A 19572-nucleotide genomic window follows, 5' to 3' on the forward strand; every position below is an offset into this window, starting at 1 on the left:
AAAATCTTATTAACCAGAAACTTCTGCTACCAAATAAAGTAACAAATCAGTTGAAACATGTTCCAAATTGAAACGACGATCAGGAAATAAAATAGCAGGCTTTACAAAATTATGGGCCACTAAATTAACAGATCGTTTAACAAAAAAAAATAAAAACATTTGTAAGAGAAGTAAGCAAAATTTTACAGTGTTGAACATCACAAATAATCGTTAATCGCTAACTACTCACAATGCAATAAAAAGAAATAGAAATATTTATAAGAGAAGCAAACAAACTTCTAAAGTTAAGGCGCTAAACATCATAAATAATCGTTAATCGCTAACTACTCACAATGCAAAGTCTTTGAACACATTCACATTCCTCATAACAATACTCAAAAAGACTAATTAAGACATGTTAAAGTTGGGACTGGAAAAAAAATGTACCCCAAACATAAAGTATGAGCATTTCTGTTTTCTCCCCTATTTGAGAAGAAGCCGCTTTCGATTGTAAACATTAATAAAATGAATGAATGAAGCTACGTACGTACGGACACAACACAACACAACACAACACAGCAGCCACCTTCAAAATTCACCACTTTCTTCTACACTAGTCTTACTAATGGTGTTGCGGCTCTACGCTACTTACTGAATGTCAGCATCGCAGAGGATTCTCTCCTCTCTTTCTCCATCTTCTTCTTCTTCTTCTTCTCTCAGTTTACTCAAATTCAGACACCTTCTCTTCCTTCGTTCATCTCCTTCTTACGCAACCCTACCTCGCTCCTTCTCATTCTCTTCTCCTATGTATCGCAACAAGGTACTTATTATTCTATGAGCTTTTTTGTTGTTTGATTCTATCAATGAATTTTACTTTGGGAGATTCGGCTTCACTAGCCATTTCTTCATGTGATGATGATTATGATTGTTTCTTAACTTTTTCTTAGCTAGTTTATCTTTGAAATTGTTGCTAATTTGTTTTTTGTATCAGTAATTGTCTAATTGGTTTTGCGATGGTTTAACATGTAATTATTAATCGATCAATGGAGAAATTTGGATTCTTGAATGTATTTTTAATGCCAATACTTATGATGATGATAAAGCAGGGGTTTTTAGGTGTGTTTTTCTTTGTTTGACTTTTGTGGATAAAATTTTTCAGCATACGGATAATCACAAGGAACAGAAATGGAGGGAAAAGTCGAAACCTGAGTTGTTAGCTGCAGATAAAGAGGTTTCATCGGCTTCTTCTGTGGAAGGTGTAACTAAGAGACTTGATGGGTTGAGTGTCAGTGGAAGCAGTGGACCAATTAATGCGTCTGTTGTTCAGACTGGGCTGATTGGGAATGTTCATCAGGGGAATCAGCAAGGTCAAAAAACAATCTGGAAGCCTAAATCTTATGGAACAGCCAGTGGAGTCACTGCAGTAGAGGTTGAAAAAAAACCTGTTGATAAAACTGTGGTTCTCAACCCTGGCAGTGGGGTAGGACAAACCTCACTTACTCAAAGAAACAGCATTGGTTTGAGTAAGTTTTTCAAGGGTAATTTGTTGGAAAGTTTTACAGTGGACAACTCTACTTATGCAGAAGCACAGATAAGAGCTACTTTCTATCCCAAATTTGAAAATGAGAAGTCTGATCAGGAGGTGAATTATGCTTTCTTTACATTTTCTATCACTTAGCTGCATACCCTGATTGTTTCAGATATTCATTTTCAACTGTATTCGGTAAATTGGAACTTCTTTAATGCCAGTTTACTGATTTTCTTTGCCGGGTACATTTTTATTTGAAGGCTCTTGCTGTCTGTGTAATTAGTTCACTATGTATTTGTTATTGTTATGTGCTCTTTTTGTTGATGAGAATATCTATTCCAACTTGGACTTATCATGAATGTTTAGTTTGATTGACTGGATAAGGTTTTCATCTTCTTAGGTTCGGACAAGGATGATAGAAATGGTATCAAAAGGATTGGCTACCATGGAGGTAACTTGTTTCATTGAGTTTTTGTTTTAGTAAGAAAGAGACTATTTAGATCTCTGGATTGTTTTTGTGGCTTTATTGTGAATGTTGATATTAACTAAATAGCCTCTTCTTGTTTTTGTTGTTGTATAAATTATACTAGTTGCTTGAGTAAGTTAATCTTACTTGGATCTATTGGAAATGATTCAGGTTTCACTTAAACACTCTGGCTCTTTATTTATGTATGCTGGTAATGAGGGTGGAGCATACGCGAAAAACAGCTTCGGCAATATGTATGGTTAAGCTTTTGAATCTGTCTATGTTCTTTCTTTTCAGACATAAAATTTAAATGCTTTCCATGTTATTTTGTTAGGAAGGAATATATTATGTACTTTGTCGATGACAGATTTAAGCTTTATTGAAGAAGAAAAAAAAAGCCATAAACTCAGGAGGATGATAATTTGTCTAAACATATATCAAAAACTTTGATATAAAGCTACATAATCTTTTTCCTAATTTTCCCTTATGACCAAATTACAGCTTAATACTCGATTAAAATGACAGAAATGGCTGATCATTGAACTTGTTACAGAGGAGAATGCTTCCAGACCTAGAGATCAGAGTGTCTTGAGGTTCATGCTCAAAAACATTCCGACATTTCACCATAACATCAAAACTGAAGACAGAATAGAATAAGGAGAAGACTAGCTAACAACAAAGATAAATCACACAATATCCTTTCAAATCAGAAAAATAAAAAGAAATAATGGAATATAAAGTTCTTCTTTTTGGCCCAAATGATAGGAGCATTTGTTAATTGAAGATTTTAGAGAAGAAGACTCTGAAATTCTTATTGTATCAGAGCCAAATGCAAGCTAGACATATGTAGGAAAATACCCCAGAAAATGAAAATCTGATCTCCTAATACCTGAAAATCAAGGATATACATGGCGAATCCTTATAATAAAATTACAACTTAAAGTTTGAAAATAAACACAAAATCGTGGCTAAATAATTCTTATCGACTATGGTAGTATAGTCTTTCAAATCTGATCTTTATAGCAAATTTCCACACTTTAGCTGAGCATGTTTTGAAATGAATTTTGACATTAAATTATTGATAAAGATGTTGTAGAGACTACTGATTGTTTCTTTTTTGGTTTATTTAATGTTAACATGTGGTTTGCTTCACATCTCTTTCTATTGCAGATACACTGCTGTGGGTGTATTTGTTCTTGGTCGGATGTTTCAGCAGGCTTGGGGAGCTGAAGCAGCCAAGAAGCAAACAGAGTTTAATGAATATCTTGAGGTAATAGTTGATTAAATGTTTTATATTATTATTATTTTGTAACTTTAACTATAAGACAAAGTACAAAAATTATCAGTACTGCTTGCTGCATTTTCACAGTCAATGTATGAGAAGAAATGTGCATCGTCAACGTATTACATTTTAGAATGTTTTTCTTCATTTGATTTAGAATTTTTAATATGCTCAATCGTCACATTACATGTCAGCGTGTTCTGCTGTTTGTGCATTGCCACTAGCATTTAATTTTTTGTTTGTAGTTGCATTGTTGTATCCATCAGTTGTTTCTATTCTTTTAGTAAATTATTTGTCGGTTTGTTTTGAAAGTTGCTTTATTAGCTGCTTTGCTAGTGTTGTCCAGCTGCTCACATTTTGTGTACCAATTTTTTTTTCCTGTTTTTTTTAAATCACGATTTATTAATACTCTCCAAAACCCAATGATAATATTGGTTTTTCTTTAGAGGAACCGCATGTGCATATCAATGGAACTGGTTACTGCTGTTCTAGGTGACCATGGACAGCGCCCTCGAGAAGACTATGGTACTGTGATTTTCTCATATGAACGAACATAGTAATTTTTGCTGAATTGTGCATGAAACTTATTTTAATATGAAACATGCTTCAGTTCTTCAACTTAATTTGCACTTTTTCCTTTCTTTTTTCGGAGCAGTTGTTGTGACAGCTGTGACAGAACTGGGCAATGGGAAGCCGAAGTTTTACTCAACTCCTGATATAATTGCTTTTTGTAGAAACTGGCGCCTCCCAACAAATCATATCTGGTTGTTCTCTACAAGGTAATTGCTATAATTTATTTAGCAACTATAATATAAATTATGGTTGAATAGCTGTAATGTACACAGGGTCATCTATTTTTGCAGAATTAAGTCTGATACTGATTTGTTAGCCGTTTCAATTAACAACTTCAGAAAGGAAAAAATAACAGAGAAAAATAGTCCCCACCTAAGTGCTGCTCCGCATTCTATTTAGGCAAAGCAATGCATGCTTTAGGCTACAAGCATAATCAGACACAAATATATTAACAGCATTATACCATGTCGAAAAACCAGGTCTCATTTGACTCTCCAATGCTCCATCTCTCGGGCTTAATCATCTAAATGGTTCTATCTGAAGTATTTATTGCAGTGATTGACATCCCTTGTCATTTTTATCCTCTTTCTCTCTCTCTCTCTTTCTCTCTCTCTCTCTCTCTCTCTCTCTCTCACACACACACACACACACACACACACACACACACACACCTCTTTAATTACCATCTTTAGATGATTTACCTGGTTTAGTGGTTTTGTTTCATCTGACAATCAGTACTGTATTAAAAGTGCTAGAATTCAACAGACCCTGTCATTGGGATTACTAGCTTAAATTGCTGTCAATATATGGGAGCTAATAATTTGATAATAAATGTGATCTAATAGTTTAATGTGTTCTGATTAATCTCTCCTTTCACACCTGAAGGAAATCTGTCACGTCATTTTTTGCTGCCTATGATGCGCTTTGTGAAGAAGGAACGGCAACACCTGTATGCAAGGCTCTTGATGAAGTCGCAGATATCTCTGTAGCTGGTAACCGTTCTACTCAAATTGCTATTTGATTGCTTTCTATCTGAATTACTCAAAATAATACACTGAGTCCTTATGTATATGTAGGCAGAATAGTGGCATCCATATAAATGTAGAGCTAGGCATGCACATTGCTGAATAAATAAATATTTGGTGACCAGTCTGTACAAGATAATCTCAAAGGTGCTGTTTTTGAATATAAAAGAAGCTCTAAGTGAGATGATAGTTAAAACACAGACTGCTTTTGTGGCAGGTAGGAGAATTTCAGATGGTATTGTAATTGCTAATGAGTTAGTGGAAGAATACAGGCAGAGGAAAAAATGAGTAATCTATAAAGTGGATTTTGAGAAAGCCTGTGATCTTCGAAAGGCATAACATCTTGCTGTAATGAGTTTTCAAGGCTGGTGTCTTTTAAACTCAGTAATGGAAGGACTATTAGGTTTTGGGAAGACATGTGGATTGGGTCTGAATCATTAGCAACTCAAAAATAAATACATGAGATAGATATGGTTTTACTAAACAGATGTGAATGTCCTTCTACCGTTTCTACTGTTCCCTACCTTTTGAGTCGCAAGATAATGTGCCTCTGTTTCATGAACCATTTTAGGACTGCCATTTTGTGGCCAAAATGATGGTGAAGTAGCAATTGCATCTTATCATCACAGTAGCTATATGCGTTTACCAAACAAATCTGTAATGTCCTTCTACATGCCTTAGGCAATACGAAGTACCCTTGGGTATGCTACCATTTCATGAGTTATTTTGGGGTAGATAACCAAGTTTCAATTTATATACAGGTTCAAAAGATCATGTCAAGGTGCAGGGAGAAATACTGGAAGGTCTTGTGGCTCGTATTGTTAGTCACGAGAGCTCAAAACATATGGAGAAAGTATTGAAGGACTTTCCTCCTCCACCGGTTGAGGGAGGTATACTTTTTTTTTTCTTCTTTTCTTTTCATATTTTATGTGTCCTTATTAATCAATCTGGATCTCTCTAGTAGCTTACAATTTTTATTTCTTTTAATTCATTATGTACTTGTGCATTCTAAAATTTGAGTGTAGTCTCATGAATCATTTCATATTCAAGATACTTTGTGTTGTTTATGTAAGACTGCTGTGTATGGTAATAAATGTTCAGCCTAGAAACTTTTAATCAACTAAGGTAAAGCACTAATATTTGGTTTGTGTTTCAGACTGCCTTGATCTGGGACCAAGTCTTAGGGATATTTGTGCAGCAAATCGGTCTGACGAAAAACAGGTAATGTTCTTCAGTCAAAAATGTTTATCTGGGTTATTTACTTAAGACTTTGTAAGTAAACGATTATAAGTGTATGTCCAATCATACTGCAGCAAATAAAAGCACTTCTTCAGAGCATTGGAAACTCTTTCTGCCCTGACCATTCAGATTGGCTTGGAAGTGAAGCTGGTGATTCCCATTCAAGAAATGCAGATAAATCCGTTGTTTCAAAATTTTTACAATCTCATCCTGCTGATTTCTCAACCACCAAATTGCAGGTTGGGATGTATTCGATTTGAAAAATTTCAATGAATGATGTGCCACTAATTTTACTGCTCTGATTCGATTCCTTGGTCCATGTATCTGTTTGACTTTTCGCATAATCTGCCGTGGACTTTAGAAATATTAGATGTACCACACTTTTGCTGGATCCTTAGTTATTTATAATTGTTTTTAATGGGTTGCCTCAGGATCTTGAAAATAGTTTGGCAAGTCATTTGCACTTCATTTGTGGTACTATAGGTCCAAGTTTTAGTGTTCCTTTGTTCTATTGCTATATTTTGAGTCTTCTGTCTTTTTCTGATATTAAGTTTTCTTTGTCTTGTGATTTGGGCATTTCACAATGACATATGATATTATGGTTTTAATTGAACCAGGAAATAATTCGGATTACGAGAGAAAAACGATTCCCTGCCGCCTTTAAATGTTATCATAACTACCACAAAGTTGATTCTGTATCAACTGATAACCTTTTCTATAAGATAGTCATTCATGTTCACAGTGACTCTACATTTCGACGGTATCAGAAAGAAATGAGGTATTTGATTAGTTCTACCTATATGCTAAGCTGTTTTCTTTTATCAAACACTTCTGTTAAATTATTGGTGATGTGACCCACCTTTCTAAACTATAGTCTTGGCTCTTTTCAGGTGCAGACCAGGATTGTGGCCATTATATCGAGGTGAATATTTCTTTAATGTTGTATATAATCTTAATTGTCATTTAATTGATCACCTAAAATTCTGAATTTTCATTTTTTTTGAAGAAACATGTTGTATAGATTATTAAAAGAGGGATTTGCCATGTGGTATATGCAGGTAAAGAAATGCTAACAGAGACTACATAGCACCAATACATTGCAAACCTTTCCTTTCATTTGCAAGTTTCTTTGTTAGTCAATTTTAATTCATGCATATGTGCATGGAGTATGTAAAACTTGACAGCTGAGATGTTCTCTCTGTTTACTGTTTTATCTTCGGGCAAAAGAAGTTTTACATAATTGATGTTTTCCATATTTTCCCAGGATTCTTTGTTGATATTAACTTATTCAAGGCAAATAAGGAGAGAGCTGCAGAACTTTCTAAAAAGAGTGCTATAGTAGAAAATGCCAGCAGCAGTGCATCAGAAAAGGATGGATTAGCAGATGAGGATGCAAACTTAATGATCAAAATGAAATTTCTTACATACAAGGTACAAGTTTAATAATATAACGTAGGCATTCATGAACAGTAAAAGTCTAAAATTTAATTACGGGATATAAATATGGTTGACTTGAAATATGTGTATTTTTATCTGTAATAAGATCAAACATTTGTTTGTTTGTTTGAAACATTATTCTTTTCTCTTTAATTTCTATATTCCTTGATTTGTTCTCCAATGTCTGGATTTTGGCAGAGCTGGAAACTTATACTGGCTATGCTTGTCTCTTTTTTTTGCAGTTGCGTACCTTTTTGATTCGCAATGGCTTGTCAGTTCTCTTTAAAGATGGCCCAGCTGCTTATAAGGCCTATTACTTGAGGTAAGCTTCAATGGTTGTTTCAGTGTCAAAGAAAGACTTCAATGGCAAAGGAATTCTAGAAGTTATCTTTTCTAGATACAGAATTTCCTTGTTTTTTTTTGGGGTTGATTGTGTTATGGTATTCTAGCACTCTCACACTTTCTCTTTCTTACACGATACATCTATTTGAGCTAAAATTTTGATGGTGATGTTCATGTAAATAAAATTTTTATCAAGTATAATAGCACTCTTACCATCCCATCTCATCCTCAATATGTAAGGATAATATTACCAAACCAATTGAGGATTGCTTTAGTAAGCAGTTTGATGTTTGTTTTTGTGCTATAGGCAAATGAAAATATGGGGCACTTCAGCAGGAAAGCAGAGGGAACTGAGTAAATTGCTTGATGAATGGTAACATTTTTCTTTTTTGGTATTGTTTAGTTTGCTATACTGTGGTTTCTGTTGCGGTTTTATTCGGTGATTTCCTTAATTTTGATGAAATAGGAGGACTAGTTTGTTACTTCAAAAACTAATAAATGAAGAAAATCAGCAAGGCAGTGTGCCGAAAGCTAGACTTGCAAAACACTTCACAGTTTACAAAGGCCAAAATTATAAAAGAGAAACAAACTTAAAACTATTCTTAATATTGTGCATTGTGTTTACTATTTCCAATGATTAAACTATGCATTTTATTTTCAGGGCTGTTTATATAAGAAGGAAGTGTGGAAACAAACAGCTGTCATCATCAATATATCTTAGCGAGGTTGAGCCTTTTCTTGAAGAATATGCAAAGCGAAGTCCTCATAATCAGGCTCTGATAGGATCTGCGGGTAACTTGGTAAGAACTGAAGATTTCTTGGCCATCGTCGAGAGAGGCAGGGATGAAGAAGGTGATCTGGAGATTGAGCGAGAGGTAACGCCATCAAGTCCTAGTCCTTCTATTAAGGACTCAGTGCCAAGAGATGAAGGTTTAATTGTGTTCTTTCCAGGTAAGTCATTTATTTGTTGCATACCTGCTGTAGATAAATAAGTAATTTTATGATGTACTCTTAAGTGAAGCTTACATGCACCATATACAATACAAAAGGGAGATGTAAATCCATTAAAATGCATCCAGCTATGCCAATATTTTATGTTTGGATTGCTGCTCTGTTAACATTTTCTTTATCTTATTACATCACTTTTAAATATTGAATCAAAAGATTTAAAACATGCACTTGTGAATGAGTAGTTTAAAAAAATTACACACGTTGTGCCCATTTGATGGATTTTTGAGTGATATTTCCCTACATATATCCTTTGTCATGCAGGTCTTCTTTTTCTTAATTTTTTACCAACTTGGAATTTTAATAATTTCTTGTGAAGTACATTTCATCTGTTTTCTCATTTTATTTGAAATTATTTTGCATAAATATATCTTCAATGCAGCTACTGAGTACTTTTTGTTTTTCCCGGTCGCATAACTCTTAACACAGCTTTCACTCATTTGATTTTGATTCCTCTTTCAATGGCCATCTTTTAGGTATACCCGGTTGTGCTAAATCAGCACTTTGCAAGGAATTACTAAATGCTCCAGGGGGACTTGGTGACGATCGACCTATTCAAAGTCTGATGGGTGATCTAATCAAAGGTGTTTTTTTTTTTTAGTATTTTTTTCCCATCTAAATGTCGAACAACTGTGCTAGTCGTCAAATCATTTTTTGATATGGAATCTTGATAATTACATTTATGATACGGAAGTTGGGAGATTTATGATCAGGTCTAAATCTTTGATGATATAACACATATTTGAGAATGAATTAATCTGAATATTGGAAATTGTAAATTTATGACTGGTCTTTGTATAAATTAGTTTTCCTAATGACATGATGCTTAGTACATCTGACTTTTTTTTCATTATTATTATTTCTTTTGTTAAATACAATCTTATGTCTTTGTATCTGTTTCTCTAGGAAAGTATTGGCAGAAGGTTGCTGATGAGCGCAGAAAAAAACCATATTCAATTATGCTTGCGGACAAGAATGCACCAAATGAAGAAGTGTGGAGGCAGGTAATTTGCTGTCTAAAATTCATAAGAATTAGCTGGAACAATTCTTCTGGGATACTGGCACATTAGTTTCGTAAAAAAAAGAAAAGAAGCCCTTGATTGTGTGAAACTTGATGAGACAATGGTATCCAAATAGGAAAATGTTGTCATAAGTAAAAACAGACAGTAGTCCTAATACAAAATCAATTAACTTTTAGTTAACTTATATATGACAACTTTCTTATGGTGTTTTTTTTTTATTTTTAAATAATATATAATACTTGTCAAAATTGCTTCACAATGACCTTCTTGCTGCTTGTTCAATTTTTCAGATTGAAAACATGTGTCGCAGCACCAGGGCCTCTGCAGTTCCTATTGTACCAGATTCTGAAGGTTTTTTTTTTTGCTTCCACTCTTAGTGGTGATTTTTATTTTAGGAAAAGATACTGTATTATTATATGTCAAGAATAATAATGATATTGTCTTATTATATGGTATAATTTAACGATTATTCCTTTTTGTTCATAAAATGACAGGAACTGATTCAAATCCGTTCTCTCTTGACGCATTAGCTGTGTTTATGTTTCGAGTGCTTCAACGTGCTAATCATCCAGTATGTTGTCATGCTCCTTGAGCTACCCTTCTTTTCTTCAGATTATTGCTATATTTTTTGATCTAAGTGTGTTTTTGATTCTTCAGGGAAATTTGGACAAGGCATCTCCAAATGCTGGATATGTGCTGCTTATGTTTTATCACCTTTATGAGGGAAAGGTAAGATCTCATTTTTTTCTCCTTGTTTTTTTCTCTTGCATCTGCAATGTCAATGTAGAACCTGTAGTTGATGTTCTATGCTATTTAATTGACATTTTTCAGAATCGAAAAGAGTTTGACGGTGAATTAATCGAGAGATTTGGCTCAATAATCAAGATGCCATTGCTGAAATCTGATAGGTAATTTTAGTTCCGATAATGATTTTTCCCTTAATTCTCTAATTGAAAGATGGTATTTTGCGAGTTATTTGCAGGTGAAATATGATTTCAAATTGTCGTACTACAATTATATTACTTTTTATGTGTCCTTTTTATTACTGGAAGAACTGAGTTTAGGGAGAAATATGAGGATTCCTAGTAGAGGAAAGAAAGCACTAGAGATATGCAGAGGTGTCGAGACTAATAATAAAAGTATGTAGAGGTGCTGAGACTAGAGATATGCAGCTTCTTTTCAGAGATCAGCTTAGTTTCCACAAAAGGAGCTTCACATGAGATCAATTTGCTCTGTAAAGAGCAATAGTCTGTAATTCACATGTTTCTGTCTTCAGTCAGGAAAATTCAAGCATAAATCTCGATGTGATGCTAATTGTGTATTTCCGATTTGCTAGAACCTTATTTACAGAATGATTTTGTTTACTTATCACATTTCAACTGAATATTTCATATATGCTGGAACCATATATACAGTCTTGTTGTATTTGCTTCTCACATTTCAACTGCACAGTTCCAATTTGCTGGAACCTTATAATTTTATTTACTTGTCAATTCTTTATACACTATTACTAAAATCATATAAAAAATAAAAATTTCTATTACCCCATTTGTTCTTGTATTAACCTTTATTTTTTGTTTCCTTCTTTCCATAAACAAGAGGGTTCTTTTATGTTAGAAAGTAAAAATGTAGCACCATGTTTTCAAATCTTTTTGCTATTTCTGCATCTGCACCACACAACTTGAGCAATATTTTGATGTGTCCTTGTATATATGCAGGAGCCCCCTACCTGATTCTGTAAAGTCTATTCTAGAGGAAGGGATAAATCTTTACAATCTTCACTCTAACAGACATGGGAGGTACCATAGTTTCATTACATGTTTGATGATTTCATCGTCATTATATGTTTAGTTTGGCTTACACAGTCCCAAAATACTATATCTTATCTACTGAAGGAAATATAATGTCTAGTACGTGCATTTGTTTTAACTTATGCATTGATCAATATGTGTGCAGTCACTTTGGAAGAATCATTAATGTAGAATATTACAATTGAAGATTGCTATTGTAAACCAAATCTTTTGAGAGAGTTTTTTTGAATCTATAGCATTTCTTGTCGGAGTTTCTAATATCTTATGTATTTGTTATACTAGATTTTCTTTCGGAAACTTTGTTAAATATGATATAGTGTATCGGACTCTGTAGTGAAGCATGATCAAACAACATGGGAGCTATTCTTATGCTCAATGAGAAAAGATCCATTAAATCTTCGTTTCAAGTGCCTATGTGCTTGTTTCTTTGTGTCTGCGAGCATTTGAATTTTGGATTAAAATGTAGAGGAAATTATTGATAATTATAGCACTAGAAATTTGTCTTGGAAAAAAAAACACTACAGTGAATTGTTTTAGTACCCCAAAAGGTTCTTTTATGTCTGCAGCCCGTGTTATGTCATTGCTTCTATTTTTGTTTCTTTGCTTTTATTCGGTGGCATAGTGGTGGCTAATGTTGGTGAGTTTTATTTAGATTGGAATCTACAAAAGGTACTTATGTAAAAGAATGGGCAAAATGGGAGAAGCGATTGCGGGAAGTTTTACTTGGCAATGCTGAATACCTTAATTCAATTCAGGTCAGTATCTATCTCTCATTTGCTGTTAAATTGATAGAAGATCATATCATGCACTGAGTTCAACCCGTTTGATTTAGCAACAGTAGTAGTGATGACCATTGCCTAAATAAATCTTTATTCCTTATTAATACTCAGGTTCCATTTGACATTGCTGTCAAGGAGGTTTTGGAACAACTGAGAAAGATATCAAAAGGTGAATTTAAGACGCCAGATTCCGGTAAGAGGACATTTGGAAACATTGTTTATGCAGCTGTCAGTCTGCCTGTTCCGGAAATGAAAACTCTACTCGATAATGTAAGTGAAAATTCATCTGCTAAATTTTCGCATTGAGAACTTTGGTTGAAGTGAAGTTTATTTTACTTTTCCTTTTGAGGTTCTTCTCTTTCATTTTAAATGAAACGTTATTAGCCTACCCTTCTGGGCTGTGTCTTGGCCTTGTTGTAGGGCATCTTACATAGGAATAGATTTGATACGAGAGTTCCGTTGTTACTTGTTACTATCAAGTTTCAAATTGTTTTTATGTCTAATCTTCTACTTTCTAGTTCTGATCCTGAATTTATGAAGAAGAATAAGAAAGTTGATCTCAGTGTTTCTACAATGCCTGATTCAATGCGACATCTTTGTTTTTCTTTTTCCAACAGATATTAGAAAAGCATCCCGAGGCAAAAGCTATTCTCGGAAACAACCTTTTGAAGAACCTAATGAAGGCTCATGTTACTCTGGCTCATAAGAGAAGTCACGGTGTAACCGCCGTTGCTAACTATGGCATCTTCCTCAACAAGGAAGTCCCTGTAAAATTTAGTGCCTTACTTTTCACCGACAATATGGCTGCGTTCGAAGCTAACCTTGGCTCTGTCGAAGGCGAGCAGGTAATCTCGAAAAACCAGTGGCCCCATGTTACAATATGGACTGGTGAGGGTGTTCTCGCCAAGGAGGCCAACACATTACCTGAACTGCTCTCACAGGGAAAGGCTACCTGCATCCATATCGACCCGCCTGTCACCATTTCGGGCACATTGAATTTCTATTGATTTTTTATTCCTTTCCTTTCAAAGTGTACTGAATGAGAGCTTTTTTTACAGGGAAAAATTTTGATAGCAGAAGAATCTTTAAGTTGAGAAATGTTTGTATGTACATACAATACAGGCAATAAAATGGCAGTGATAATATATTACAAGTCACTCAAAGTGCTAATGTGTTGAATATTCACAGGGTGTGATTAAAGTGAATAATCTGTTGCATAAATTTTTTAACTCAAGATTAAAGCATTTTGTTTGATGAAAGAAATTAAACACATGGGGTGATTTTGATAGTGAAATTGAATTTCATTGGTAAATTTCCAAGAAAATGCCATTTCATTCATAAAAATAAAAAGAGAAAATTATATTGTATATCCACTTCACTTTATTTATTTTAATTTTTACTTTTATTTTTATATTTTTTAAGATATACCTACTTTTATAAATGGTGTTGTTATTAGACCTGTTAAGTCAATGCAAATTATATGCTAGACTTAAGTAGAGAGTAAGTAGAGAGTGAAAGTATATTGAACAATTTACTCATAAAAATGAATATATTTTAATAAAATATAATATGAAAGTATTTTTAATTAATGCATACAAAAACAAACTATTTTTCAACTTATTTCACAACAAAATTTAAAGACATCTTGTAATTATAAAAATTTCCTTTTTTTTTTTTGTTTGAAATTGAAGAAAATAAAACAAGGGTAAATATCTTTTCGAAAAAGTTTATCAAAATCAAGAAGATTAATTTTAGTAGATTCTGAAAAACAAAGAGTCACCACTAATATTTGCTTTTGACCAATTTTAGGAAAATGTAGGTGACTAATCCTTTGCTAAAAGGCTACAAAACAAAATTCAAAACGTGGGAAGGGAAAAGGAACAAAACTAAGTGAAAATTTTCCAAAATTTCATAATCATCAGCATAAAAGTGCTTCATTTGTGAACTTTGATACTTTCAACTTCAAGATCCATAGTGATGAGTTGCACTTTTAAGCACTTGAATTACACCATCTTTCTCACTTTATCATTCTGAATGATGCACTTGAGCTCGCGCCACAGCTAATGAAGGTAAGATAGCCACCGTCTCGCCATCAAGAGCAAGAAGGTCACCATTCTTGAAGCACCTTGCACTGAATTTTGCACTGTTCAACACACAGCAAAGACAAAATGAGATGACTATTTAGACATAAATCCCAAAATGGTATTTGAAAAATTATCTTTGGCAGCTGAGGATGGAACTTACAGGTATTTGTTATTGATTTTTCTTAAGGTAAAAGCTTTCATCTCAGCTACAATCACTTCTCCAATGTAGACCGGTAACTTGAAATGTAGGCTCTGGGAAACATGTATAGCTCCGGGCTACAATTCGCCTCGGCCATGTTAGCAAAGAGATTAGATGGTTTTTATAGGATCATGTTCTTAAACATTTCACATCAAATCAAACAGTTCCCAGTAACATTTTTTCAAGTAGTGCTAATTAGTGAATTGAAACCAAAACAGTTAGAAATATCACAATGGGGTCACAAATACAATGAAGGTAAGAGATGGAAAATCTAATGGAGACATCTGAGTTTTTGACTCACAAAATTAGAGGATAGGATTCGAGAAAACAAGGACGAAACAAGCATCCCGTGAACTAATCGATCTTCAAATCCAGCATTTCGAGCAGACTCGGTATCAAAATGTACAGGGTTATCGTCGAAAGTAACTTTAGCATATTCCACTAGATCTTCATTGGAGAAAATTCTTGTGTGCTTTAATGAATCTCCAACTTTAAGCAAGCAAGATGCTGTTGATGAAAAGCCTCTCAAAGAGGCATTGTGGATTGAGAGTAGACTCCTTTTTATCATAACTGCAAGGACTTGAAAGCTAACCTTAGCCCAATATTCTCAAACTAAAAAAATTAAATTGAAAAACATCAACATCATAGTAAATTAATTACTTATCCGTTGTGAAGAAGCTCAAACATAATATTTTAAGAGCATAAAAGCATAATAGGATTAACATCAAAGTTGATACAATATTCCAATATATTAAGATAAACCACCTAACCATTAACATTGTATTTTTCTTTAATTCAATTAAGATTGTACAGCTTACAAGAAATAACAAAAGAGAAGAAGAAGAAGCATGCTCACAATTATCATAAGCACAATTTTCCTGTATGTTTATATATTACATATACATACAGACAAAATAATAAATTACTGATAACTAAGAAGTAAAGACTTTCCACCGCTTATTTACCATTGCTATGAATTTTGGTTTCACATAGACATTTCATCAAACACTTAGAAAGCAAACTAAAAATAGTGTGTGCACAAATTCTCCAAGCATTAAAGAAGAAAGAAATGTGTTGTAAGGAAACCCAATTGGCTTACTTACCTGAATCCAAGCATCAGTGGACTCGTCAGTCTGATCTAACGCAGAACCTGAGGATATCAAAATATTTGTTATTTTTTGTTCATTGCTTAGCCAAAGTCATATTCCCTTTTGTTACTTTATTTATATACTTTTATATAGAATATAATAATAATAAACAATATTTTTCCAAAGGTCTTGTTTGGTTGGATGTTTGATTATTATTAAATATTATTTTTTAAGAACTCTCTCAATCAACCACTGCACAACACAATAAGCACCAAATTTAATCATATATTTTGATTTTTATACAATCTTCTTTGTATGAGGTTGATTCTTCATTTTTTTGTATGAATGAATGGGGTAATAATTTGTAACAATAGGCTCTAATTAGTAAACTAAAGATTATTTCAAAGGCTTAAATTAGCTCTTCTTCAAGCTTGGCAATTTCATATTCAATATCAATACTAGTAATTCTTACATTATAAGACACAAAATCAAGATGATGCCTTTAACAACTTATACACTAACCAATTTCATCCCCATTGAAATTTGGTAAGACCAAGAGGAAACTCCATTAATGGGTGCACTAAAGTTTCAGCCTTTTCTGCCTCTTTCAATCAAAAACTCAATACCAACGCCCATAGTCACTACTGGTGATGTTGCGGGTCTACGCTAGTAATTGAATGTCACCACCGCACCGGATTCTCTCTTCTTCTTCTCTGTGTTTGCTCAAATTCAGAAACCTTCTCTTTCTCCGCTCATTCTCATTCTCTTCTCCCATATGTCGCAACAAGGTACTTATTCCCTTTCTCTCTTTCCCTCTTTCATTTTGTATGACAATTTGTCTTTGTATTCGTCATCTTAACAAATTTGGATTCTGGAACATATTTTTTTTAATGGAGTATATTCTCAGGTGGTTCCATTTGACTTTGCTGTGAAGGAGGTAGCAGGAGGCGTGGAAGAAATCCATGCTTGGAGAAACCATTTACTTAATTTCAACTCCAAGTCTCAGTGTTTTGGGTATGCCCAGAAACTGTTTGATGAAAGTACTCAACCGGGTTTAGTTTCTTGGTCTGCTTTGATATCTAGGTATGTTCAGAATGGGCTTAGTGCTGAAGCCCTTCTGGCATTTTATGATATGCACTCGTTCGGCATCAAGTCTAATGAGTTTACCTTTCCTAGTGTTCTTAAGGCTTGTTCCATTACAAAGGATTTGAACTTGGGGAAGCAGGTTCATGGGGTGGGGTTTGTTACAGGGTTTGAATCAGATGTGTTCGTGGCGAATACTTTGGTTTGTATGTATGCGAAATGTGGGGAATTCGGGGATTCGAGAAGACTTTTCGATGAGATTGTGGTTCGAGATGTTGTTTCGTGGAATGCTCTGTTTTTTAGTTATATGCAGCATGATTATTGTCGAGAGGCGGTTAAGTTGTTCATGGAAATGATTGAGAGTGGAATTAGACCAAATGAGTTTACACTATCTAGTATAATAAATGCTTGTGCAAGTCTTGGGGATGGTACTCAAGGAAAGAAAATTCATGGATATTTGGTAAAGCTTGGTTATGAATCAGATTCATTCTCTGCAAATGCATTGGTTGACATGTATGCGAAAGTAGGAGGTCTTGATGAAGCAATTTCGGCTTTTAATGAAATTGCACAACCTGATATAGTATCCTGGAATGCTATCATAGCTGGTTGTGTTCATCACGAGGATCATAAATGGGCACTAAGGTTGATAATGGACATGAAAAGATTAGGACTGCGCCTGAATATGTTCACACTGTCGAGTGCTCTTAAAGCGTGTGCTGGATTAGGCCTCAAAGAATTGGGCCGGCAGCTGCATTCTAGCTTGGTTAAGATGGATACAAAGTCTGATGTGTTTGTAGATGTAGGACTTATTGATATGTATTCAAAGTGTAAGATGATGAAAGATGCAAAGATGGTTCACTCCTTGATGCCAAAGAAGAATTTGATTGCTTGGAATGCTATAATAACTGGGCATTCGCAGAATGGAGAGGATTTTGAAGCTTTATGGCTTTTCGTTGAGGTGTTCAAGCAGAAGATCGGTTTTAACCGAATTACTTTATCTACAGTCCTAAAATCAATAGCTACACTACAGGCTATTAAGGTTTGCCAACAAATTCATGCAATTTCTATGAAAACTGGTTACCAATCTGACATTTATGTTATAAATAGCTTTCTTGATACGTATGCAAAATGTAGCCAAGTAAAAGATGCAGCAAGAATTTTCGAAGAATGTAAAGTTGGAGATTTAGTGGCTTTCACATCCATGATTGCAGCTTATGCTCAATATGGTCAAGGTGAAGAATCCTTAAAGCTTTATTCGGAAATGCAGGACAAGGGAATCCAACCTGATCCGTTTGTCTGCAGTTCTCTTCTGAATGCTTGTGCAAACTTATCAGCATTTGAACAAGGGAAACAAATCCACGTTCACATTCTTAAGTTTGGGTTCATGTCCGACGTATTTGCTGGGAATTCTCTAGTTAACATGTATGCAAAATGTGGAAGCATTGACGATGCAAGTCGTTCTTTCTCAGAGATAGCAGAGAGAGGAATAGTCTCATGGTCTGCAATGATAGGAGGACTTGCTCAACACGGACATGGGGAGGAAGCCCTGAGAATGTTCGACGAGATGCTTAAAGATGGTGTTCAACCCAATCATATAACTTTAGTTAGTGTACTCTGTGCTTGCAATCATGCAGGTTTGGTAACTGAAGCCAGAAATTATTTCGAATCAATGAAAGAGTTGTTCGGTATTGAACCAATGCAAGAGCATTATGCTTGCATGATTGATCTACTTGGCCGAGCAGGGAAGTTAGATGAGGCAATGGAGCTTGTGAATACAATGCCATTTCAACCAAATGGGTCGGTTTGGGGATCGCTTTTAGGTGCAGCAAGACTTCATAAACATGTTGAGCTTGGTGAACGCGCTGCTGAAATGCTCTTAGTTCTCGAGCCTGAAAAATCCGGTACCCTAGTTCTTCTTGCTAATATTTACGCTTCAGCTGGTCTGTGGGAAAATGTAGCAGACGTGAGAAGAGTTATGAAATATAACAAGGTAAAGAAGGAACCTGGAATCAGTTGGATTGAGGTTCAAGACAAAGTACATACTTTTATAGTACGCGATATAAGTCATTCGAGAAGCAAGGAGATCTATGCAAAGCTTGATGAGCTGCGCGAGCTCATGAGGAAAGCTGGGTATGTTCCTATGGTGGAGATGGACCTTCATGATGTAGATAGAAATGAAAAAGAAGAGCTTCTATTACATCATAGTGAGAAGCTTGCAGTGGCTTTCGGGTTAATTGCCACTCCTCCTGGAGCTCCCATTAGGGTGAAGAAGAATCTAAGAGTTTGTGTAGATTGCCATACTGCACTCAAGTTCATTTGCAAAATAGTTTCAAGGGAGATAATTGTGAGAGATACAAACAGATTCCACCATTTTAAAGATGGATCATGTTCTTGTGGAGACTATTGGTGATTGCTAGTGAGCTGAATTCTTGCTTGTCTACCGATTTTACAACAGATAACATATGTGATGGTCCATTGAAAAGCTTTATTCTTTAGATACCTAACAATTAATTTTATTTTGAAGAATGTCATTCTAATATAACTGTGTTTTTTTGGTTTGGTGTTGTGATATTTTTCAGTTTTGCTAGCTCTGACGATAATTTTATTTTGGGAAGATATCTTTTCAA

The 19572-nt window shown here is 34.5% G+C and overlaps 3 protein-coding genes across 7 annotated transcripts; 2 read left to right on the forward strand and 1 right to left on the reverse strand.

The window, feature by feature from the left end:
* Positions 1 to 477: 477 nt before the first annotated feature.
* On the forward strand, positions 478 to 13648 carry LOC115720956 (tRNA ligase 1). Its single transcript, XM_030650169.2, has 27 exons — positions 478 to 799; positions 1139 to 1621; positions 1908 to 1958; positions 2145 to 2227; positions 3144 to 3243; positions 3702 to 3780; positions 3911 to 4034; positions 4714 to 4820; positions 5615 to 5743; positions 6010 to 6074; positions 6167 to 6331; positions 6710 to 6870; positions 6983 to 7014; positions 7357 to 7523; positions 7772 to 7851; positions 8179 to 8244; positions 8533 to 8822; positions 9356 to 9463; positions 9786 to 9883; positions 10192 to 10252; positions 10396 to 10472; positions 10559 to 10630; positions 10733 to 10809; positions 11620 to 11700; positions 12365 to 12467; positions 12603 to 12761; positions 13109 to 13648. Exons 1-27 carry the CDS (start codon positions 635 to 637, stop codon positions 13496 to 13498), a joined length of 3573 nt encoding a protein of 1190 aa, XP_030506029.2. The 5' UTR covers positions 478 to 634; the 3' UTR covers positions 13499 to 13648.
* A 602-nt stretch (positions 13649 to 14250) lies between these two features.
* LOC115720958 (3-hydroxyacyl-[acyl-carrier-protein] dehydratase, mitochondrial) lies at positions 14251 to 16521 on the reverse strand. 4 transcript variants are annotated; one of them, XM_061110988.1, is made up of 5 exons: positions 16385 to 16521; positions 15878 to 15924; positions 15076 to 15386; positions 14736 to 14851; positions 14251 to 14634 (listed from the first exon to the last, which is right to left on the reverse strand). In XM_061110988.1, exons 3-5 carry the CDS (start codon positions 15340 to 15342, stop codon positions 14517 to 14519), a joined length of 501 nt encoding a protein of 166 aa, XP_060966971.1. In that variant the 5' UTR covers positions 15343 to 15386; positions 15878 to 15924; positions 16385 to 16521; the 3' UTR covers positions 14251 to 14516. The 4 variants fall into 4 exon arrangements, with proteins under 4 accessions (XP_060966971.1, XP_030506033.1, XP_030506034.1 ...); XM_030650173.2 differs by lacking the exon at positions 16385 to 16521 and having other exon boundaries at positions 15076 to 15344; positions 15878 to 16032; XM_030650174.2 differs by lacking the exon at positions 16385 to 16521 and having other exon boundaries at positions 15878 to 16021.
* On the forward strand, positions 16512 to 19572 carry LOC115720957 (pentatricopeptide repeat-containing protein At5g04780, mitochondrial). 2 transcript variants are annotated; one of them, XM_030650170.2, is made up of 2 exons: positions 16512 to 16650; positions 16770 to 19572. In XM_030650170.2, the coding sequence occupies exons 1-2, from the start codon at positions 16540 to 16542 to the stop codon at positions 19353 to 19355; spliced, it is 2697 nt and encodes an 898-aa protein (XP_030506030.2). In that variant the 5' UTR covers positions 16512 to 16539; the 3' UTR covers positions 19356 to 19572. The 2 variants fall into 2 exon arrangements, with proteins under 2 accessions (XP_030506030.2, XP_030506031.2); XM_030650171.2 differs by having other exon boundaries at positions 16524 to 16650; positions 16797 to 19572.

Source organism: Cannabis sativa, chromosome 2 (assembly GCF_029168945.1).
Source record: "Cannabis sativa cultivar Pink pepper isolate KNU-18-1 chromosome 2, ASM2916894v1, whole genome shotgun sequence".
Lineage (NCBI taxonomy): Eukaryota > Viridiplantae > Streptophyta > Magnoliopsida > Rosales > Cannabaceae > Cannabis > Cannabis sativa.